Source organism: Stegodyphus dumicola, chromosome 4 (assembly GCF_044657685.1).
Source record: "Stegodyphus dumicola isolate Sdum_Otavi_A_Nest chromosome 4, ASM4465768v1".
Lineage (NCBI taxonomy): Eukaryota > Metazoa > Arthropoda > Arachnida > Araneae > Eresidae > Stegodyphus > Stegodyphus dumicola.
This window is the reverse complement of record NC_140771.1, coordinates 35,298,166-35,321,772: the sequence shown is the minus strand read 5'-3', so window position 1 is coordinate 35,321,772 and position 23,607 is coordinate 35,298,166. Positions and strand designations below refer to the sequence as shown.

The 23,607-nt window shown below is 31.8% G+C and overlaps 1 protein-coding gene across 2 annotated transcripts in view; it reads right to left on the bottom strand.

The window, feature by feature from the left end:
• The window catches only part of LOC118196935 (uncharacterized), a 126,838-nt gene that overhangs the window by 12,994 nt on the left and 90,237 nt on the right, over positions 1-23,607 (bottom strand). For both annotated transcript variants that reach the window (XM_085814724.1, XM_085814723.1), the window contains 3 exons: positions 21,333-21,414; positions 20,511-20,593; positions 7,014-7,143 (listed from right to left, as the gene is read on the bottom strand). In XM_085814724.1, coding sequence (XP_085670850.1) covers positions 7,014-7,143; positions 20,511-20,593; positions 21,333-21,414 — 295 coding nt within the window. The remainder of the gene's footprint in view (positions 1-7,013; positions 7,144-20,510; positions 20,594-21,332; positions 21,415-23,607) is intronic.

Genomic DNA, 23,607 nt, shown 5'->3' with positions numbered 1-23,607 from the left:
ACATATCCTATACATATAAAACACAAGTTGAATTTCATCAATTGATCCAGCAGAACAGGATATATAGAACTGTGCCCCCCCTTTTTTTTGTGTAGTGTACATACATATTTCAAACATTTTCTTATTTCAGTAGTATGCAGTTGTTGAAATAGTTTCAATTTTCTCTTCCTTTTAGAACTCTTTTCAAGATAATAATAAATATCAACAATGTGTTCATCCACATTTATTGGTAAAGAACTGCCAATTAAGTTTTAATAATTACCTGTCAAATCTTCTTCTAAAGTGCAGAAAGTAAAGTATCAGTGGCAGATTGTGCAGTGAAAGAAAATCTGATGTGTACATCACAACTTCCTTGTATGGAATATTAAATTATACACATTTTTTCTTGCCTTTCATTTAAACTTATTTCCTCGAATTTCATTTAGAGATATAGTTTTCACTTCGTGAGAAGGCAAAAATACATAAAATCTCAAAATATCTACATTAAAAATTGAAAGATAAGATATGGAAGAACATAAAACACCAAATACAGTTAAGACAATTAAAAAAAATTTTTTTTCATAATTAAAATTACAGTTTCCATGCAAAAACAAGCAATTCGTCCCGCCGACAAGAGGCAGATTTTTGGTGCACAAAACTGTTAAGTTTATTTTTGGTCTCACTCGGCAAAAAGACACTGAAGGCAGAAACTGACTTAATGTATTGTGGACGCTATGCTAAGTCAATACATGGGATAATTTAATAACGTAAATGATAATTTTAGAATGGATTAAGTATAATTTAATTCACAATAATAAAAGAAGACATTACTTTATTTTTGGGAAGCTTAGTTTCTCTAGACTCGCAACAAATCCACTAGTCTACTAAGTTTCAAATGTAAACAAATATGGCTGCTATGATAAAAAACACCTGATGTGTACACCACATGACTTCCTAGTACGGAATATTAAATTATACACAATTTTCCTGCATTTCATTTAACTCTTTTGAGGGGCAGGAAAAGGCAATTAACTTTTCTGGCAAAACTCTTGTTTTATTTACTATATCAGGTGTTACAATGAATTTATTTGCGACAATTGCACATATTTTGTCCAAGACGTGTGAAACAAATGGCCAGTTCTGGTGGCTAGTGTCAGTGACCTCTGCCCACAGAACACATCCCTACAAATCAATCTCTATGGTACTCATGAAAACAGTTTTTCTTTTTCAAGCAGAGTGCAACTTTGCATGTGCTGCATTCCCACACTGTTCTTACAGACTTTTTCTTGTTGCAGCAGAGTGCACATGGTCGTGATGTTGTCTTCGATGGCTGATGCTTATTTTCTTGAAGACTAATTGCTGCATCAACTACTGCAACTTATGTTCCTTGATTGGAATGTGCTACAAGTGAACTACAAGAAAACTTCAGAAACGGTCAGTCTTCAAAAACCACTCACACAAGTGAGTAAGATGTTCAATAAAAAAGGCGGTTACTGTAGGTAATGACCGCCCTTCAAAGAGTTAAACATATTGAATTAACAATTAATGAATTTTGAATTAAATCTACTTCGTCGACAGCACATAAACCACAATAGAATAAATCACTCTTTAAAGTTCACTATATTTATTTACTATAGCTACACTTCGGCACTAGGTTCACTTAACAGCATTATATCTCATTCATTTTATAACTCCAGAGTGCACAAAAATTATATCATCTGAAGAATTACCACAAGTTCTATAATAAATCTAAAACGATGTATAAAAGAAATTAAACAAATAAAAAAGGAACAGTTTTTCACAGACGATTCAGCGCTGCTTTACCTAATGTGCATGGGCTACTAATTAATTCAGTTCTCACTTTGCGGCAAGGCAAAAATACATAAATATTTAAAAAAGTTTCATTAAAATTGAAAGATATAGAAAAACATAAGACAGCAAATACAATTAAAACAATTTTTGCAATTAAAATTACAGTTTGTACGCAAAAACAAGCTACTAACTTAAATGATAATTCCAGAATGAATTTCACAATAATAAAAGAAGACGTTACTTTGTTGTTGTGAAGCTTATTTTTTCTAGATTGGCAACAAATCCAATATTCTGCTAAGTTTCAAGTGTAAACAAACATGACTGCTATCATCAAAAATTAGGCTTAGACGCACTAAAAAAAGCTTTTAAAATGTTGATAATTCCATAATTATTGCATGCATGTTAACTAAAGGCATAAAAATCTTAACCGGAAGATAAGAACAACATTATTCAATAACTTTTAAAGTATAAAACGCACAATTTACAAACATAGAAGAATAAAGAAACTGAGCTCACTGAGCCAAGTAACAGAGTGGATATCTATATATGTTACCGAGTAAGACCGAAATTGGAAAATGTCGACATTACTGGAGAATGTCAACATTCACCAAATATGTCGGTGAAAGAATGAATATTGCATTACATTCTTGTACTTTCGGACCCTCACCGGTGTATGTCGACAATGACAGATATGCTCTGGTAGGTCGAAAGACGTACTCAAATTGGTAATACTATACGAATACAAGTCCCTGATGTCAACCGTGGTCATACAGATAACCGAAATATGTTAGCGGTAGTTGTTGGAATAGAACACTCCGACATCTATAAACCTGCAAACGAAAATGGTACCCTCAAGCGGCTTATACACATAATCAGTTCGTAATTTGTAAAGAAAAGATACTTTCCATAGATGAGATTTATTTTCAAGAAATGTCGCTGAGAGAAGCAGCTGCAGCTAATTCGAGAACCAGTGGGCTACGCTCTCATTGCATAAGGAAGTGTTCCACAAATAAACCAGTTGTAAAAGCAAGGGCCTCTTGTGCAATTCAAAGTGTCATAATAGGTTGTTTCAATAAATAAGATTTGAATCACATAATTTAGTAAATTTTTTATTACTATTATTTTATTTCCTCATTTATAACGTACTGTATAATTAAGTTTTTAACTTCTATTTTTTCCTTTCTCATTTTGAACGTACTGTTTGTTTTAAGTTCTTATTTTAAGTCTCAAGTGCTTTTTTTCGTGACTGAATTACAGAGAAGAAAATATAATATTCTTATTGTTCAACATTCACCATTAGTACATGGTGAATGTCGACATTTACTGCTGTAAGTTAGAAATAAGAGTATTTGGAAAATATTTCGGACATACACCAAGCGACTATGCGAATGTTGACACTCATCGGTGAAAGTCGACATTCTCAAGATTTTGGTGTTTCACCGTAACATACATACATATATTTATATACTTTTAGTGCGGCTGATTGCGACCAAAATACGAGGTGCACATCTACATGTTATAGCAATCCTATATAAGAAATTTCAACGTTCTGAAGCTACTTGTTTTTTAGTTATGCCAGATACATACATAGATACGTACAGACACCACGAAAAAGTCTTTTCTGAATCCATTTTAAATCAGTTTTATAATTTCTTTTGGGAAAAAGAGTCTTTTAATCTGTCCTTAAGTACAGATGTCATGCAAAAACATCATCAAATTACATTCGATAACAATCAAAACAGATATTTTCATTGAAATATGATACCTGAAATTTTTCACGATTACAATACAATACTCCCTTTTTACTTCATACAAGGAAGTAATAAAAAGGCAGAGAACAGGCATTTTGCATTAATAGCTTTTTGGTTCTTTGTTTCCATAGAAGAAATTATTTATTCCCCCCCCCAAATATGTACAACTGATGTTGTCTTTGTTTTTATGCACACATACGTTTAAGAACATCGACCCTTCCACCGTGTGATGTCAAAATATCGCAGTGACAAACGATGAGCATTGTAAATGTATTAAGACTTCCTTGATGCAATAATAGAATGAAAGTCAGCTGTGTATGATTTTTAAAAGGTACATGAATATTTTACCTTTTTTTTTTTTTTTTTCCAGAATTATAGTTTCTTAAAATATTTCTTGAAGCATTCTGTTAACGGCATTTTTAGAAATTGAGAAATGAGAGCAATGCTTTGCAGAATGTAATGAATATGAGCTTAATTTGTAGGTCTGCATATTCGAGTATGATTTATGATAATTAATTTTCTTAGGTAATTTAATTATTTTAAGTTGAAATATTAATAACAGCAGAAATGATTTAAAGTTGCTTTGAGCATTATTAATATTGTATTATAAAACTTTATTATTATTGTATTGGAAAATAAAGAAAATTGCTTTTATAGGGTTATGTAATTTTAACAAAGTATGTTAGGCTGTGTGCCAAAGGAAGTATGCCTTTATGAAAAATTTTAAATGTATTTCCATGCCCCAAAATTTGGACCTGGCAATGAAGCACAAGAAAAAGGAAAACGTGAGGGTACTTTTCCGTTTCAGCGGCGCAAATCTCGCCAAAAGAATTTGTTGGCGCCAGCATATAGTATACAGTACAAAGTCTTTAATCCGGACTCGTTGAGACTTTGACGATTCCGGATTAGGTGTTTTTCCGTATTATAGATCATGAATTTAAATCTGGTAAGATTGCATGCAGAAATTATAAAATTAAAAATATGAAACCGTAATTTATGAAATAAAGAGCAATTCTGATCTAAAGGGTATCAAAATTTACAAAAAAAAAAGCTTAATATTTATTTGTTTACTTTATTAAACATTTCTTTCAATGTAAGTTGTTTAAGTTGCTTTGTTTTACGTGCTAATACTTTCTCTTTAATTCTATATAGACAGACATAATTTCGTGTTCAGTTACAAAGTTCCGCTGTTCAAGTCCTGTAATTGCTGTGCCGAGAATACCGACTAACTTGTCAATCGAAATTTTTTCGTTTTCACTAACCTCTCTGTCACTTTCTTCGTGCCTTTATCCATTTTTTGCAGCAATTCCACTTTTTGTTTGATGGACATCAAAACATGCTTTCGCTTTGTAGATCCTTTGGTAGCTCCAGAATCGGAAACACTTTTTGACATAATCGAAAGTTCAAGCTTACTTTTTATAAAATTGCTCTAACAGTCTGCAAAAAATAATAAGCCAGATCCAATTAGAAGATTAAGGAACAACGCAATCTGTAACAGTAACTGAAATAGATAATTAGATAATTTTAGCCTAGCTTATACCATCCGTTATACATAAAACGCGCATGCATAAACGTATTATGAGCATGCATAAATGCATATGCGCATGCGTAAATGCATTATGCGTTTACGCATGTGCAGAAGGTTTGTAGCTTTGAAGTCCGGATTATGGACATCCGAATTAAAGACTTTTTAGTGTACACATAAAAAATGTTAACAAATGTTAGTTCTAAGAATTTTTTATTTTGAAGGCATAAACATTTTAATATGATTTAAAATTTTGTAAGAAGCCTGTAAATAAAGACAATAAATTTGTAAAAAGACATTAATTTAAAATTTACTATGCTTTCATGGTTTAACATCCTGATTCGCCGGTTCGTATCACGTGACCCCAAGTGATCTTATCTCCCGTAAACTACGCTACAAAGAACTAATTCGCTCAGCAATTATCTACATTAATTTCAAGTTAAATCTTAATTCAAAATAAATGCAAGAATATAATGCAAAGTTAAAATAAGTTTAAATGCAAGAATTATTTCAATTCATACAAATAGTTTACTCAGAAATTATGTAAAACCGCATTGCTTTACTTCGCTAGTGCATTCTCATTAAAAATGATGAATTTAACCCTTGATTTTGCCTTTTCTATATTTTTGCCTTCGGATGAGCTGTGTGATTGCATCCTAATTGACTTGATTTTCGCGAATGGTCTTAGGGCATAAAATTTAACTATCTGGTAAAAATTCTATGTAATTGTATGCCAGTATTGAGAAAAACAATCAATCTGATAAGAAATGGCTACGACTTGTTTTGAAAATGACGCGTAAAAGGTTACCAGCGAAGATATTCCGTTTGGCATCAGCTGTACCATTATTGGCGGCTTTATCGTTTGCACCGGCAAAACGGAAAAGTACCAATATGAGAATACAAAAAGGAGGTTTGATTACCACAGGTATGATTTACATTTCAATGCTGTCTGACAAAAACAAAGTAACAAACACAAATAAGGTAGTTCTTTTAACAGTCATCAGTGATATGATAAATAATATTTATAGCCTTATGTATCTCTTAATTCACAAGATTCTGCATAGTTACAAATATATTTTTTAATAAAGCAGCATATTTAAAGTATTTATTTATCAGAGCATGAAGAAGGCTGTTTCACTCATAGTAACAAATAATATATGAAGAATTTTTTGACTAAACAAAGCAAAAAAATTAGGACGAGCACTTAATGATTTTGATTTTATTCTTGAATAAAAAAAAAATATACTCAATTTTAGGGTTATAAAAATTCTTTTTTGTATTAGCACTTTTATTTTAATTCCACAACTGAAACATTTAATAAAAAAGTGAAAAGCATCAATATAAACTATTCTAGAATAACTATTACTGTAATCTTAATATGATATAATGTGTCTTCAGATTTGCTGGATGTGAGCTGTTTGGGGATATGTAATATTGTTGATGCATGTAAGACTAATATAAAAATACAGATCCAAGAATAATAATGAGAATAAAAAATCACCAAAATTTTTTTATACTCTTTTGAGAAGCAACTGGTAACTTCTTTATTATAAGAATGTGTTTTATCATAAAAAAGAATACTTTTTGAAAATAATAATACTTGGAATATTAATGCATTGGTGATAGATTATACACCCATAATTTTTGGAATGAAGGCTTTGAAACAGAAAAGGAATATAAAAAGGACATATTAAGAAGGGTTAAATTTTAGAGATCTGAAAAGTTATGCTTGTAATACAAGTAATCAAACATATTTATGTTAATAACCATTACTAAATAATAATAAATTACAACTTTTTTGCAGAAAAAACATTTTATATTGTTGTGTTATTAACAATTTATCCATGAACAATTATTTGATGGTAACCCCATACTACTTTTTACATAATAATTAAAAGCATACAAAAATATCTTTATACTCAGAAATTAAATTTCATTATAATTACTTTTTCATGGAAAGGCAAAAATTTCAACATCCTTTTAAGGAAAATCTGCATGTTGATTGAAGTATCAATTTGTGACCAGTTTTCAGCAAAGGATATGCAGTAGGTACATAAATATTCAGTAGAACTGCATCTATTTGGGAAGGAAAAATCAAGTTTATCAACCAGCAAGTTCTAGGAAAAATAAAAGTGACAAAGCCAGAGATCATTAATTTTATTCTTCTGGAAAAAAAAAAAAAAAAAAATTTTACATTTTTAGTCCAGAAAATTTCTTATAATAATTTGTGCTGCTACATTTATATAAAAAATTAAATTATAAAATTCAAAAGCATTTACGTTTTAATTATAGAATCTTATATATATGTTAAGTGTTTGTCGCCGATAGTTTATTGGTTGCTTGTGTAACTGTAAATTGTTTTATTCCCCGTGCAGTGTAGCATGTGACGAATAAGCCGGAAAAATTAAAAATACAAGAGAACATGCTTTTAACATTTAATAAATAAATTTAACATCCATATATAATAGAATTTGGAAATATGCAACCGGCAATGCTGAAATAAAATGAAATAAATAAATATCTTTATTATATGCGGCTTAAGTGTCTGTTTGTCACCAATAGTTTATTGGTTGCTTGCGTAACTGTACTAGCCAATGGGGTGAAGTTGCCACAGCACAGGGTTGTTGTTTCAATTGAGACGTAGACAATTTCCTGCAAAACTTGCCTTTGCTATGACCATCAATAAGTCTCAGGGCCAAATGCTTAAGCGTGTTGGCATTTTTTTACCTGAGCCTGCATTTGGACACAGTCAACTTTATGTTGCCTGTTCAAGAGTTCGTGAAAGAACGGATGTAAAATTAAAAACAATTGATGGTCCTCTGCAACGCGAGCGTAAAAATGATGGAAAGATTTACACGAGAAATGTGGTGTACAAAGAGATCTTTGACATGTGAATTAACATTTTATTATTTAAATCACCTTTATTTATTGAGCTAGCGGTGACTCTTAACCCTTTATCGACCGATAGCCTATTAATCGTCTTTCTATCGCGAACACCTACCAACCGATCGGCTTTTTTATGCCAACGCCCACCGACCGATAGCCTATTAATTGCTTTTTTCCTCGGGGCTCCCTAAAAATAGCCTAACAGTCAGTAGCCATGGCGATAAACAATTGACATTTGCTATATCATCTGCATTTTATTACTAGGGAGAATCTGCTGCTGAGCAGCCGGTCAAACATGCGTATGCTGTTGAACAGCTAGCAGTTGGTAAAGCGTTAAGAAATGTACCGCCATTGATTTCCTTCATTGCACTCTGCTTTAAGCAATTAAGCAAGTAGAAGGGGGAAACACCATGTGGCAGTAAGCAAAGGGGCATCCTTGCCGCCTGCCCTGGGTAATTCAGTTTGAAATAGCAGATACCTTTGCACAAACAGAGGTGTTTGTGGGACCCCAAAAAATCCCCTGAAACTTTTACGGACTTACTACCGACATTTTGGAGTTTCGAGAAGGGGGGGGGAGAGAAATGAAAAATTACAATTATGCAGTATTGAATGACCTAATTATAAAAGTTCAATGAATTACTTTTTTTGCAAAATTAATAACCATAAATTTTCAAACATATAAACCACTACATTTTATGTAAATATTTTAAATTACCTGAATTAATTCTTTAAAAAAAATTATCTAATTTCTGCTGCTTTTTTTTTTTATTTTCTGATGTTTGTGGGCTTGTCTTTCTTTTGTGGTGAACTTCATAATTGCAGGAAGGTTGACTTTTATTTTCCTCATTTACAGTTGAAGAAATTTCCTCGAGAACTGCACATGCAGAGGTAGAAGCAGTTTGCTTTTCTGCTAATGTAGAAGGTTTTTCAGAGACTTTTATAGGTGACTCATCTGAAATACATGTTTTTAAGTCCTCTTGATATGTTTCCAACTTCTGTTCATATTCAGTAAGAGATCTTTGTGAATTGGATCAGTCATTGGATTTTTTTAGCCATATTTTTCACATGAGGTTTCTTTAGAAGCCATTAAATCATATTTAATAGTCTGCACTACATCTAGGGAATCAATCTTAAGAGAGGTTCTATAGTCAGTGACAAGTGTATCCATTAAGTTGAATGCACTTTCCATTAATGGGCCATGGAAGCTGCTAAGGCAGGCTTTGACCAATTTAGCCAATGTAGGATACTTATAATCATTTGTGAAATCATCTTTTAAATTAAAAACTTTAGACCAATATTTATCAAGTGTACACTTGACTTGATTTCCACTTTCATCAGATGTGTAGAGCATTTCTTTGGTGATATCAATATCACTCTGGTATAACCTTATTTCAGCTTCTACTTTTGACTTTTCATTATCACTAAAAATATGGGGCATAAAAGATGATAATTTTTCAAAAGCTAATATTGTACTGGTTTTACCTCTTAGCTCTGGATCTAATGCTGTAAAACTAATTAGATATGAATTTTTAAGGGGTAATTTCTGTTTCATATGCTGTGCTGTATTAGCAAAAGCTTTCATCAGAGAAATTTGGAATTCTTTTGCTATTGGATGATTTTTTGATAATTTCTTCAGGAGAGTGGAAGCTTCTGCACCAGTAAATATTACTTTGCTAGGTAGATGGAATTCTGGATTTGTGACATCAACCTTTAATAAATCATTATAAGATGTGCACTCTATATTTTCTGACTTCATAAAAAAAGAGAAAAATTTTGCCATCAATTTATAAATACTGGAATGTATTAAATGAAGCATTGTTTTTTTTTGTTTCAAATAATTTAATATATGTGTTGAACTCTGGTAATACTGCTGAAATATAATGCCATATGCAATAAAGTTTTGTTTTGCATAACAAATAACCCATTTAGTATTCTTGTTTTCCAAGCTAAAGCATCCTTTGTGAGTTGTTGGGAATGCAAGCAAGAGTACACCCCTTCAACAATTTTTTCTGAGCTTCAGAAATATTTCTTTTATTGTATACAGTTTCAACATAAGAAAAATAATCCCCTTTATCAGTTTTATCCAAGTAGTGAAAATAAAATGCAATAAGAGCATCCCACAGATCTTTGATTCTTTCTAAAACACATAAAATGTACACCCACCTATGGTCTGGTCTCTTCAAGGGCTTAAGTTTTTTAATGGCAAGGGATTCACAGATTTTGAAAAAATTTTCTCTTTTACTGCAGCTTTCCATATCAAAATAGATGTCATCAAACAAATCTTCTAAGTATCTATCGAAACATGAAGCAAATTTTTTTTTGCACAGTTATTAGCTGTGTGGCATGTGTCACCATCAATATCTAATAAGTGGGGTGCTTTGTTTGATCGTAGTCTGGTTTCAACACCCTTTTTTTTTTCACGCATGGTGTTACATGAGTCCATTAATACACTAATTAAGTTTGCCCATGGAATATTATTATCTTCAATAGTATTAACAACTGCTTTAAAAACAGCTTCTGAATTGCAAGATTCCATCTTTAGAGATGCAAAATGATGAACTACAACTTCATTTTGATTGTTGTCATAAAACTGCACCAATATTGCCAGTATACTTTCTTGAGCATTGCTAGTACTTTCATCCAAATTTAGAGAAAATGGAGTCTCCTTTAAAGTTTTAATGATATTTTCCTTAATAGTTTTTGCGAGCCCATATTTCATCTTATAACATGCAGTAGTCCTGGACATTTCCAACAAGTTTAAAGCCGTCTGATCGCGGCTCAACTGTTTGCAGAGTTCAATTAAATTGGGAGCTACATTGAAAGAAAGAGAATTCTCGGCGATAAACGAAGTTATTAATACCTCTTGGCGTGCTTTTCTTGTCACTATATCCAATGGCCGAGCATCAGTATTTTTTGAATTAGCATAATTACTTAAAGTCATTGAATGTCTAATGCACTTTGAATATTTTATGTGTGTCACAGTTTCAGAATGATTTGTGAAAGCCTTGAATCCTTCCCTACCATACTTCAGCAGTGAGTTACAAAAAACACAATATGCTTGTCCAGCAACATTTATTTTCTTGCACCATGTGCCGATGGTATCCCCATTACCATCTCTCCGTTCAATCCAATTCCACCTAAATGCATTCCGGACACCTTCTTCTAATTGTATAATATCACTATTTATATCGAATGAGTGATATAGTGAAATTCTCTTGTGTACATAAATAAAAAAATATTTCAATAAACGAAACGAAAAATTTACACGTGCATCAATAAATGAAACGAAAATTTTACACATCGGAGAAACAAAAGTTGAGAAGCGATCAATGACAAATAGCTAATATGGCAAAAATTCCCCCTTCTCTACTTATTAGAGCTGGAGCAAACCGCATGTATTCGTTACCGAGTAACGGGTACATCAGTTGACTCGAAGTACCGATTCGGTACTCACAAATTCATTTCGTTATTCGCATCTGTTCGTTACTCGCATCTGTCGTACGATGCGGTTTATTCGAGTATACGGTTGCTATTTGAATACGTATGATGCCGTTGCTACGCGAATACGAATGATGCGGTTTCTATGCGAATACGAATGATGCGGTTGCTGTTCGAATACGAATGATATATTTGCTAGCGATACGCGTGTGCCACATTTTTCATTGATGATTTTGAATTTTTTTGGTTAACTCATTGGGCAAACTCTTGTTTACATTATGTGTTTTAGTTGAAATATTGTTTAGTTGTTGATATTTAAGAAAATGATCAATTTTGATAGCGTGAAGCGTTATTTTGTATTTGTTTTTTACATTTATAGTGCATATTATTTTTGTAATTTGAAAATTTAGATGATTATTGATTTTTTTCTTGAGTGTGCCATAGTGAGATTTTATTGATTTGAAATATTTATATACTGCACTTAGGTATTGTTTATATAAGAATATGTAGGTTAATATAAGTTCTTTACTTCCTTGTACGAAATAAAAAGGAAGTAAGTATTGTAATAGAGAAAAATTTTTGGGTATCGTATTTCAACGGAAATATCCATTTTTGACAATTACAGAATCCATGTGAATTATTTTTTGGGGTGACGTCTGTACGTACAAACACAATTTTTTTTTTTTTTTTCCAGAAACGGATTGTTAAATGTAAACCCATTTACTCTAAGCTGATACTTATGACTAATGATTATGACTCTAAGTTGATACTTGAAAGGGATTTTCTCATGATGTATAGTATAAGTATGTATATATGCATTTCGCATAACTCAAAAACGATTAGTTCTAGAACGTTGAAATTTTGTATACGGGCCCGTTATAACATCTAGATATGCACCTCCCTTTTTATTGCAATCGGTAATACTACAAAACGTAAATATGTATATTTTAAATAAATTATAATTAAATGTAAAGTACACACACATATATATAAATATAAAATAAAAGCCAAGTAAGGCGAAAATAAAAGCCTTGGTTTTTATTTTATTTATTTATCACTAAGTAAGTTATTTGGCTTTTATTTTCGCAATCATTGGTTGTAGTCAGGACTTAATTTTTAAAATTAGAAGTGCTGGAGCTCTATGGAAGGCCATCAGAAAGATGAATAAAAAAATAAATAAATAAAAATAAAAAATAAATAAAATAACTAATGCAATAATAAAATAATTAACAACTAGAATATTAAATGATTATTATTATAATTCAATAAAAATGTAAAGACAAATGAAAATTTTATTAATTCTTAAATTAATAATGAACAACTAAGTAATGAAATAAAATACCAGACATCGTCTGGTTTGGGGGCTGTAGCTGGAATTGCAATTTAAGAACTAAGCCAAGCATTAGCTTAATTTAGGCCCTTGAGGAGCAAATAATGTACTGTTTACCAGAGTATAGATAGAAATTTGGTTATGTAGCCTATTCTTCTAAAACGACATTTCGTCACTGCCTTCCCCCACCAATTCCCTTTTTTTCGGTTTTGGATTATTTAGTTACAGCAATGCACACTAGGGCTATTGCCTAAGGGAAGGGATGCTTTCAAGGAGGACGTTTTAAAGGAAACTGGCTCATATGCAAGTTACACATGGAGAAAACCACGAAAACGCCCGTGCAGCCAGCCGTTAGCCAGGAACTGAACCCCGGACCGAACTATTAGTCTTCAGCGACTTTACTGCTCGAGCGCCGGTAGGCTCTTTGCTTCTTGAAAAACAGGCGTTCACTTTATGATAAAGGAAGCACCTGTTTTCTTCAATTAAAACAGGTTATACGATATAACTCCTACTACTTCATTCTCACTTAGGTTTTGATTTCTAATATTGATTCAATATTTTCTGTAGACATCCTGATTAGAATACTGGATTTCAATCATGTGCAAAAGGTGTGTATCTGAATATAATTAGGTTTTTATAACATACGGCCCATTTTATTAATTTCTAAAGCAATAGAACCACAGTATGGCTGTTTTGAAAGAAAGCAAAAATGTGACAAATGTATAATGAACAGTAATATACACGCTTTACTAGAAATTCACCCTTTCGTCATTAGCGATTCTGATGAAAGGAATGGGGAGAAGCAGCAAACAAAAAACCAAATAACGGACAAATAACGAAATCTACTCTTTAATGTGGTCTCCCAGTTTCTTTAGCCCACTAGCGGCCGAGCAGTAAAGTCGTTGAACACTGGTAGTTCGGTCTGAGGTTTGAATCCCGCGAACGGGGTGGCTGCATGGGTGTTTTCATGGTTTTCCCCATGTGTAACGTTATACGAGCCAGTTTCCCTTAGAAAGTCCTCCACAATGGCTTGTATTTGGGAAAGTTTTATTGTCATTATGAAAAGTGAAATTTGATATGGATACCACATAACTTTTTAAATTATGCTTATTTTTGCTGCGCTTCATTTAAACTTATTTCTTTGAATTATTCTAACTTAATTAAGCGATACCCGAAGGCAAGTTACAAATGGCATCAAACACTGCAAATTTTGAAATTAAATTTCCCGGTCAATCTCTGTTTACGGGACTCAAACTTCTTGTATTTTTATTTTTTCATAACGAGTATAAAAGTTTGCCAGCTATAAATATAGGAACCAGAAGACAACATTAAAAGCTAGATTTCATAATTTGTTAAAAATTAATTCTTTTTAAAATTTGACATTGACAAAATATGAATATTTTCGTCATTTAAAATACTTCTGTATTTTTGTTGCACCGTATTTAAACTTGCTTCTTCGAGTTATTGACATTAAATTACATTAATTCTGTTATCTATTAGAAAATAATTATAGCAAATCATCTGATTACGTCATCTCTAAGAAATCTGTATTTTTGAGAACATAAACAAACGTTGGTCGTGAACATCACCTTTTTAAGACCACGACATGTAAAATCCTCTAAAAAGCATGAATGGTTGCATTTAAAGAGGACCCATTACTTTTAATAAAGAATGTAACATTAGTGTTAATTATACATGTTTTTGGTGTGTGTGCCAAAATAGTGATACCGTGGTTCCGTTGCTTTAGAAATGCGTGAAATTAAAAAAATGGATACTATATAACAAAAATGTTATTATATTCAGATACAACACCTTCTGAACATGTCTGAAATTCATTCTTCTGCTTAGCATAATTCGTCTGCATAAAATAATAAATAGTATTAGAAATCAAAAGCTAAGTCGAAGTAGAAACAGTCATCTCTTCTAAACCATTTTAATTGAAGTAAACGGACGTTTGTCTTATCGTAAAGTAAACGCCTATTTTTCAAACAGTGGATAAAACGAGAAAGAGGGAATTGGCGGGTGGAGGCAGCGAACGAAATGACACTTTTTGAAGCTGGGATGAAATGAGAAAGGACGAAAAGGTACTAAGCCAATAAGACAAGGTCTGGTATTTTACTTTATAATTTAACTATTCATCATAAATTTAAGAATTATTTTAATTTTTATTTGTCTTTACATTTTTGTTAAATTTTACTTATAAGTATTTTATATTTTAGTTGCTTTAATTATTCACTATTTTAATCACTATTTTTTATTACTTTAATTATTAAGTTTTTTTAATAAGCAATTTTTTATTATTTTAATTACTAATTAATGTTATTATTGTAATATTTATTTTATTTCTTTATTTATTTCTTTATTTTATTTTTTCCTATTTTCCTGACGGCCTTCCGTAGGCGCTTCTGACTTTTGTGACACCACAAAAGGAGATGAACTATTTATACCTAAAAATACGACGCAAAACTCAATATCGCATAGGGCAGTATACCGATCCGTAGGGCGGCATCCCTAGAGCCGTATACGGATAAAATAGGCTCAGGATACGGATACCGATCAATTTTACTGAAAGTAACGAGTAACGATACGATAGTAACGAGTACTGGTTCACCGAGTAACGAATACATACAGGTACACAATTTCTCGTTACTTCTACAGCACTACTACTTATTGGCACCACGCCAGGAGAGCTAAGTCCTTTGAACCCAGAGTCACGTGATCGCTTATCTGGTCGAACGAAGTCTCTCCCTTTTTTTTCTGCAGCGCCTACTTGCCGAAAATGTAGAAAATCCAGAAGAGAATGTCCGAGAACCGGGGGAATGAGTCATAAGTCGCAATAAGGAAAGAACAAAAAAAGAAGGTTTTTCCCCCCCCCCTTTTCACGCATTATCACTGCCTTTGGAGAAAGAAAGGAAAAGTTTTCACCACACACACTGACCTTGCGTTTTCTGCTTTCAAAGCAAACAAAATTACCCGGATCAAAATAAATAATTCATTATTATTCCTACTTCCTTTTGAACGACTATCCCTGGAATTTCCGGGTATCAAAGTTCAAAATCCCCGGAGCACAAACACCCCTGCACAAATCAATTACAATTTATAATATCTAGAACAGCGGTCATTTCATATGACTGCCGGGCTTTCTAGTTAAATATATCATATAACACACATATAAATTAACACAAAAATAAAGTAATTAAAAAAAAGTCATAAAATAATCATACTCGCATATTGAATACTATCAGGAGCTTTGGCTGGCACCAAAGCATAATGACAGTCAGACAATAAATATCTGCCTCTCAGATGTATCCAGCCTTCACTATTGTCTATCTTATTCACATCCTTAGCTTTGTTTAATTAGCTCTAACACATTGAGCATTGGTTATTTTCTTAATTGGTCACATGATTTACCAAATAACAAAACAAAAGTAACCTCTTTTCTTAGAGTTGAGCAATATTGTCAAATAGATAAGAATAATTTTAATTCCATAAAATGGAAATATACATTATTAAAGAAAATACAGGGTTCGTAGCCACATTTTAGTTAAAAAAATAAGCACCTATAAGCACTTTTCAAGCACATTAAAAAAAAAAAAAAAAAAAAAAAAAAAAAGTACCTGTCTAATTACATTATACACAACTGCATAACCTTAAAAATTAGATTCGTAATTTAAAATATGAGAAATTAAATATTTATTAAGAGAGAATGAGTATTACTCAACCATGGAAAACAATTACATTATTATTACTTTTTTTTTTTTTAAATTTTAAATAACAGTTCAATTTACAGAACAAGTTTACAATGAGAGAAAAAAAAAACTATTACTAACTAACTAATTATAACTAAGAACTAAATTATATTACAAGATTTAATGATGAAATTTGAGTTCAAAATAGAGAAAATAAATAATAATAAGCCATATATATTATATTCGCTTGGCACCTAAAAATAAATACAATTTATTTTCCCACTCATATTAATATTTAAATAATTTAACTTAAATCAAAATTATGACAATTTTCTAAATTTTTATTGTATAACAGTTCTTCCTTAACAGATATTGCAAGCAAAATAAGTTAAGTAAAAATAAAAAAAAAAAGGAACTTTTCTGAAATCAGAAGATGGGAAATTGCTTCATGCAGTCATCATTTAACAGTAAAAACTAAACCAACCGGCATACTCGGAAATTGCCGAATATCTGAAAATTGCGGAGAGTCGAGCGTAACTGGTGAAAGAGGAAGGGGGGTAGATTGTAGCCATTCTTTAAATTTTTCAGCTAAATAATGCTTTTGACATTTCGATATGTGCATCATATAAAAAACAGCCCAATGGAACTGAAAAATAATCCGATTAACAAGCACAGTAAAACTCTCTTATCTCTGTGAAATATCGCAAAGGTTATTGTGCAATATGTGCGCCTTAATTCTTCTGCACGTGATACTACGCAATCGGAATCAACAGCTGCTGGTATTCAGAGAATAAATAACTAAAGGAAAACGCCCATTTGCTTCGTCAGGTTTTCACCGTCATGCGCCCATGTGGCAAATTTAGCACTGAGCAGGACACTCCGTGCGATATCCCTCCCATACTCATATTGATTAATAAAGAGATTTACCAATCTGGGGTATTTTTCATTCTAATTTTGAAAAGACTGCGTTAAATTTCCGGAATAGAATCACTCTTCGCTTGGGTTGGTAGACTGCAGAACTTTTAGTCCTACGCAATCCAGGTTGGAAAGTGACAACAAAAAAAAGTCCGTTGCTTGCTTTGCTGCGAACTGTAAAGGCCTGTTTACACAAAGCGATTTTCTCGTAGAGTAGAGCAACAATTTTAAGGATCTGCGCATGTGCCAAAAATCGGTCATGTTCTCTGCAGCAACTTCAGAACTCGTGTTCACTGCTCACTAGCGTATGATAAAATCAGAGTCTCTAGCCAATAAGATTGCTTTGAGTGATCACATGCTTTTCTCCTAATTTAGAATAATAAACATGGCTGTATTTCGTTGGAGCGAGACTCAAATTTTTCAATTAATAGATTTCTATAGAGAAAGTGTGTTGTGGGACACGAGTAATGTAAATTTCAAAAATAAAATATTAAGGGATTCTCTTATTTTGGTAAGCTTTGTCTTCCCCATTACTTTATATATTCAAATATTTTCTATTTGGGGTAAAAACAGTGGCGTAGCTAGGGTGGGGCATCTGTCCCTGGGCGCAGCATTCAGGGGGCGCGAAATTGATGTTACGAAATTGTAGAATGAAATGTTTTCCGTTCTTGGTGCAGAGAAAGGGACGCAAAATCTGCAGTTGCCCCCGGGCGCTGAAAACCCTAGCTACGCTTCTGGGTAAAAATTATGTTAGAAAAACTATTATTACCCAAGAAAAACTATTAATGATGCCATGTCATGGGTACTAGATGAAAATATTCAAAAACCACTTGAAACTGTGGTCCCTTTGTAATGTAGTAATCTTTAGTCTTTATTACTATTTTTTACTCATACTAGTTTGATTTTCATAACATTATTGCCTATTTATTCATTAATAAAGGTTTTGATTTAAAGCACACTTTTTAGTTACTTATTTTTTCTGAAACATGATGATTTTATTATTTAAAGATTTAAGTGCAGAAATAAAAGTTTTAGAAAATGGAATTAAAATAAATAAGTAAATAAATAAATAAATAAATAAATAAAATTAAAAAAAAAAAAAAAAGACGAAGGAGTAATCTTAGTTTAGCAAAAAATCAAATTCACACGGCATCATCCGTAAATACTTTCCGAATCGTACCATGTTTTCAATATGCAACTTCCGAAGCAGGGTATTACGCTCACTGTGAATTTCTTGTCATTGACCCAATTTCTGGTCCAAATGCATTTTCTCTTCTTTTTCCTTCTGTAGCAGTAGCTAAGTTCAAAATTTTAGCTGTAGCTATAGTAGCAGTTTAAAGTAAAATAGTCATCCATTATTTTGACTATTTGACAACACCGTAAGCTTTGTTTACAAATTGTAGACAGTGTGACGCTGTAGAGGGCGGGAACACTTCCTTTCACAGTGATTGGCTGAGTAAATTCCTGTACTAACGAGAAAAATCGTTCCATGCAGACAGGCTAGCTATTACAAATATTGTTGGCTGAAGAAATCGCTACATGTAGACAGGCCTTAACAGTTTCAATATTCGAGATTTTGCGGAAAAAGAGGAGAACCCTCAACTTCTGTATTGTATAATGCATTGGGGGAAAAAAAGGGGAAATTATTTTGACTATTCGATTACTTTCACTTTATTTATGCCATTCCGAATATTATTCCTTAAAAAACTAATCTGTGTTAAAACACACCTACCCATTTTTGAAGTTTATCAATACTTCAGTTACTGCAAATATATTATTATAAATATCCATACATACGCTCATAATAAACGCGAATATGAACTGATCACACGGAACGAGAATGTAAATTATTGAAATCTTGATAGAAATTCAAATATGTGTAGTATTGGGTGAGAGCAAAAGAATACGGGATGTAACAGAATTTTCTACCGCTTTCGCAATTCTTTGACCAGTAGAATGACGTGCACCTGTCTGTACTCGTGCACACCAAAGGTTATGTTAATGCAGAGAAAGAGGCGAAAAGCATTTCTGGGAGTATTCCATCTGACATTCCATATAAGGAAGAAAAGTTGTTTACTTAGTTTCGGTTTCAGGGAAAAATGTGCGTTCGTTAAAACAATGGAAAAAAAAAACACTAAAAGCAAAAAATAAGCACTAAAAACAACAACAACAAACAAAAAAAAAAGTGCTTTAGAGAAAAAGTAAGCACCCATAATGGCTTTTATATTTTATTTTCATATATAAGGACTTACAAGCACTTGTAAAGACCGCTACGAACCCTGTAAAAACTGTTTTAAACTTGTCTCTACTTTTTTGTCTTAATTTAACAATAAAATAGTCATTCCATTCACAAAGTTGTACACATAATTACAGTAGCCATCTAGTTTGATTTTGTGCCAGTATTTGGTGCCAATATTTGAGGATTTTGTGCCAATATTTGAGGAAAGCTGGATCACAGAAATAAATAACTGTACAATTTATTTATTTCTGGTGTAAGGAGTTATGAAAGGTGGATAAAATGGTCTCAATGTCATAAAGAAGAACAATTATCAACCAAAAATTTGATTGACTTTGTTATTTAATTTTACAACAAAATTATTCATTCTGCTTTAAAAGCACATTTTAAGTCAACTATTCTTTTCTGCTCATGAGAATGACATAAGAAAATAATAATAAAAAACAATAAGAAAAATAAAATGAAAAGAACAAAATATCACAAAGTGTTGAGAGTCAATAAGCACCAAGAGATGTGACAAACAATACTGCATACACCGCTAAAGGAAACTGAGAGAACTGGCAACACGTGTGCAGCAACAGCAGACAATAAAATACAAATATGCAATGCCAGTGGTTATATTTTTCACAGCTTCTCAACTCGACTATCAGCAGTTGTATTATATCGCATAATTTCATTTACTTAAAATTTTTTGATGTCAAAAAACAATAACATAGACTATAGTTTGGCCACATAGACTATCGTTTGCTGATCTTTGCTCTACATCAAAAAAAAAAAAAAAAAAAAAAAAAAAAAAAAACACCATAATTCATTACAAAATTCTTAAAATAAATGAATTAAATAAAAACTGGTGTTTCTGAGAGTTGCTATCATGCATATATTAAAGTAATAACTTATTTTCATATATATATAAAACAGAGAACAACATTATAATAAAAAGATGGTATACCTCAAACGATACATAACAGTATCTGAAATCAGCAGAGAAACAGTAGGGATGTCTGAAGTTAAGTGCTTTTTTATGATGTCTTTCTAAATGAAAACAAATTCCTCTAGTTAATAGATGATAATACATATTTTATAACATAAAATGTGAAAATGTAATACACTTCCTTCATTTCATAATAATATATAATTTTTCAATGCTGTTTTAAAATAATAGGTGTCTTGTTCCTTAGGAGGAGAAGGACAGTGCTGCATATTGCTTTGTTATAGTATAGTAGTGCAGCTGAGCTATGCTACGTTTTAAGAATTATCATATTATCACCACAACACACACCAAGAATGCAATTTTTTGGGGGGGGGGGGGTTGAGGATTTTTTTTTTTTATACATTTTCCAATTTTATGCCAATGTTTTCCTTCTGCTGGGCTTCTAATAACAAAAAAGTGACTGTTATTATTAATTTTAGAACGGAAATTTCTTTTTTTATTGTTTGGCCTTTCTACCATGAATTGCACTTTTTATGCACTGAAATTTCATGCATGTGGCATTTAATATTTCCCAAGCTTTCCAGATAATCGAGCTTTTATTGTAAGTCAAAACTTATAGAACATTATATAGACATAATTTACATAATTTTTTCATAATTTGAAAACATTCTATTATTTGAAATACTCTATAATTCTATCAAAAGTAAATTCACATATTTTTAATTAAAACTTTCCTGAAGTACTATAATAATAATTTTTATCAGAATTTCTCTGAAAACATATAATGCTACAGTCAAACACATTGAATAGGTACTGAGAGATTATATAATAATTACTTACCAAATTCAAGAACTGAGAATCAGAAATACATTTTAAATAAGTTGAAAGATGAGCATATGCAATCTCATATAGTGTAGATAACCTGAAAAAAAAAAATTTTAAAGCATCATTTTCAAGAAATTTAAGAAAAACTTTAAGCAGCAATTATTTCCTAATGCATAAAATATGCTGACATTACAAAATATGAATTATCATAATTACATATAATACAAATAAAATTTAGGGAAAGAGAAGAAAATAAAATAAAAAGAGGACATGAAAAGAGGAGATAAAAGGAAAAACAAATATGCTTTCAATAACCTGCCTGGATGATACACTTTACTGTAACATAAAATAATTCCTAAGATAGATAAACATGAACTGCAAGAAATCTTCCATTATTAAGATTTTATACGATGGAAAAGATTTATTAATCACTTGTTCCCCCCCCCAAAAAAAATATTAAGCAAAGGATATTATAGTGCAAAGTCTAAAGTCCAGAATAATCTACTTCAGACCACTACCAATTTTATTTTTAAAACTTTTGTATGCTTAATGCGTCACTCATGCACATTTCATACATTTTGTAATAAAATGTGTGGAGGGTTTTCATTCTTTATTTTGGCACTTAATAAAACATCTCCATGCAGAAGAAAGAAACAATAATCATTCATTAGTATAAATCTGTATGATGAATAATTTGGCTCTGTAAGTGCCCTTTTGCTTCCCATCATCTCAAACCAAAATATTCTACATCAGAACACTGCTGATTTTACACCAAATAAATAACTTATATCCATGACGCTAACTGAACAATTCATTTTTGCTTTCATCATCATGACTATCAACATATGGCAGCCCAAGAAATGACTCACACAGTCATGTCTAAAACAATTTTTTTAAATATTAGTAATTGCATATCAAATAGCATGGTAACTTTTATGTTGACATTATGCTTGTCAATGATTACGCACTTCAGACAGCTGCACTACAAAGTGTTGAGTTTGTTGACAAGGAGAAATTTAACTGAAAATTTTCTGCCCAAAATGCTCATAGCCTAAAAGATTACATTTAGTGATGCTTGAATTAAAAATAACTGATTTGTTATTCAGATAAGCCAGGACTGATGCGGCTACATCGGGCAGCAAAATTTTCAGAATTTAGAGAAACACCGAGCAAAAAAAAATTAAGTGATGGCAAAACCTTTAAAATTTAGAAAAGGCTATGGAATGCAAAATTTAAAGGTGGCAAAAGTTTTAGAATTTAGGCAGGTGCCTGGCAGCAGAACTTAGGATCTGGAAAGATTACACCGGCCACAAAATGCCTAGTGTCAGCCTTGGATAAGTCTTAAGTATATGCAAGCATTTACTTATTCAGGACTCAGATAAGCCTTAGGCATGTGCAGGAAACAAACATAAGTATAATACAGTCAAATGTCTTTAATCCAGACTCGTCGGGACTTAGGCGATTCCGGATTATCGATTTTTCCGTATTATAGATCATCAGTTTAAATCTGGTAAGATGGCATGCAGAAATTATACAATTAAAAATATGAAACTGTAATTTATGAAATAAAGAGCAATTATGATCTAAAGGGTATCAAATTTTACACAAAAAAAGCTTAATATTTATTTGTTTACTTTATTAAACATTTCTTTAAACGCACACATGTGTAAAGCATTGTATGCGCATTCTTTATGTACATACGTAAAGCATACAAAAAAGTTTGTGGCTTTGAGGTCCGGATTATAGATAATTCTGGATAATGGACGTTCAGATTACGGACTTTGTACTGTACCATTATTTTGCAAAATATAGTTTTATTATTTTTGAAAGCAAGCAATGAAATATGCACTGTTGATGTAATGTAAAATTCCCACCCATGATCCCATGACATGGAGAATTTCCCTCTTTCTGAAGAAAAGCAAACTCTCATGTGACCTCCTAACCCTATGGCATGTATTTAATACTCCTTCTGGACGATACTAAGAGTTTGGCCGAAATGTTTGCATTTGACATGGTCAAACATATAACTTTTCAAACTTTTCACATTGACATTACACTTGCCAATGATTACAGACTCTACTCAACTGCCCTGCAAAGTACTGAGTGAGTCGACAAGGAAATATGTAACAGAAATGTCTTTCTTCGTGCAAAAAATATACTTTGTAAATGATATTCATAGGCTAAATTACATTTAGTGTTATTTGAATTAATAATAACTGATCTACTATTCAGATATGCTCAGAATGAGACTGCACTTGGCAGAGACATTTTTTTTAGAATTTAGAGAAGC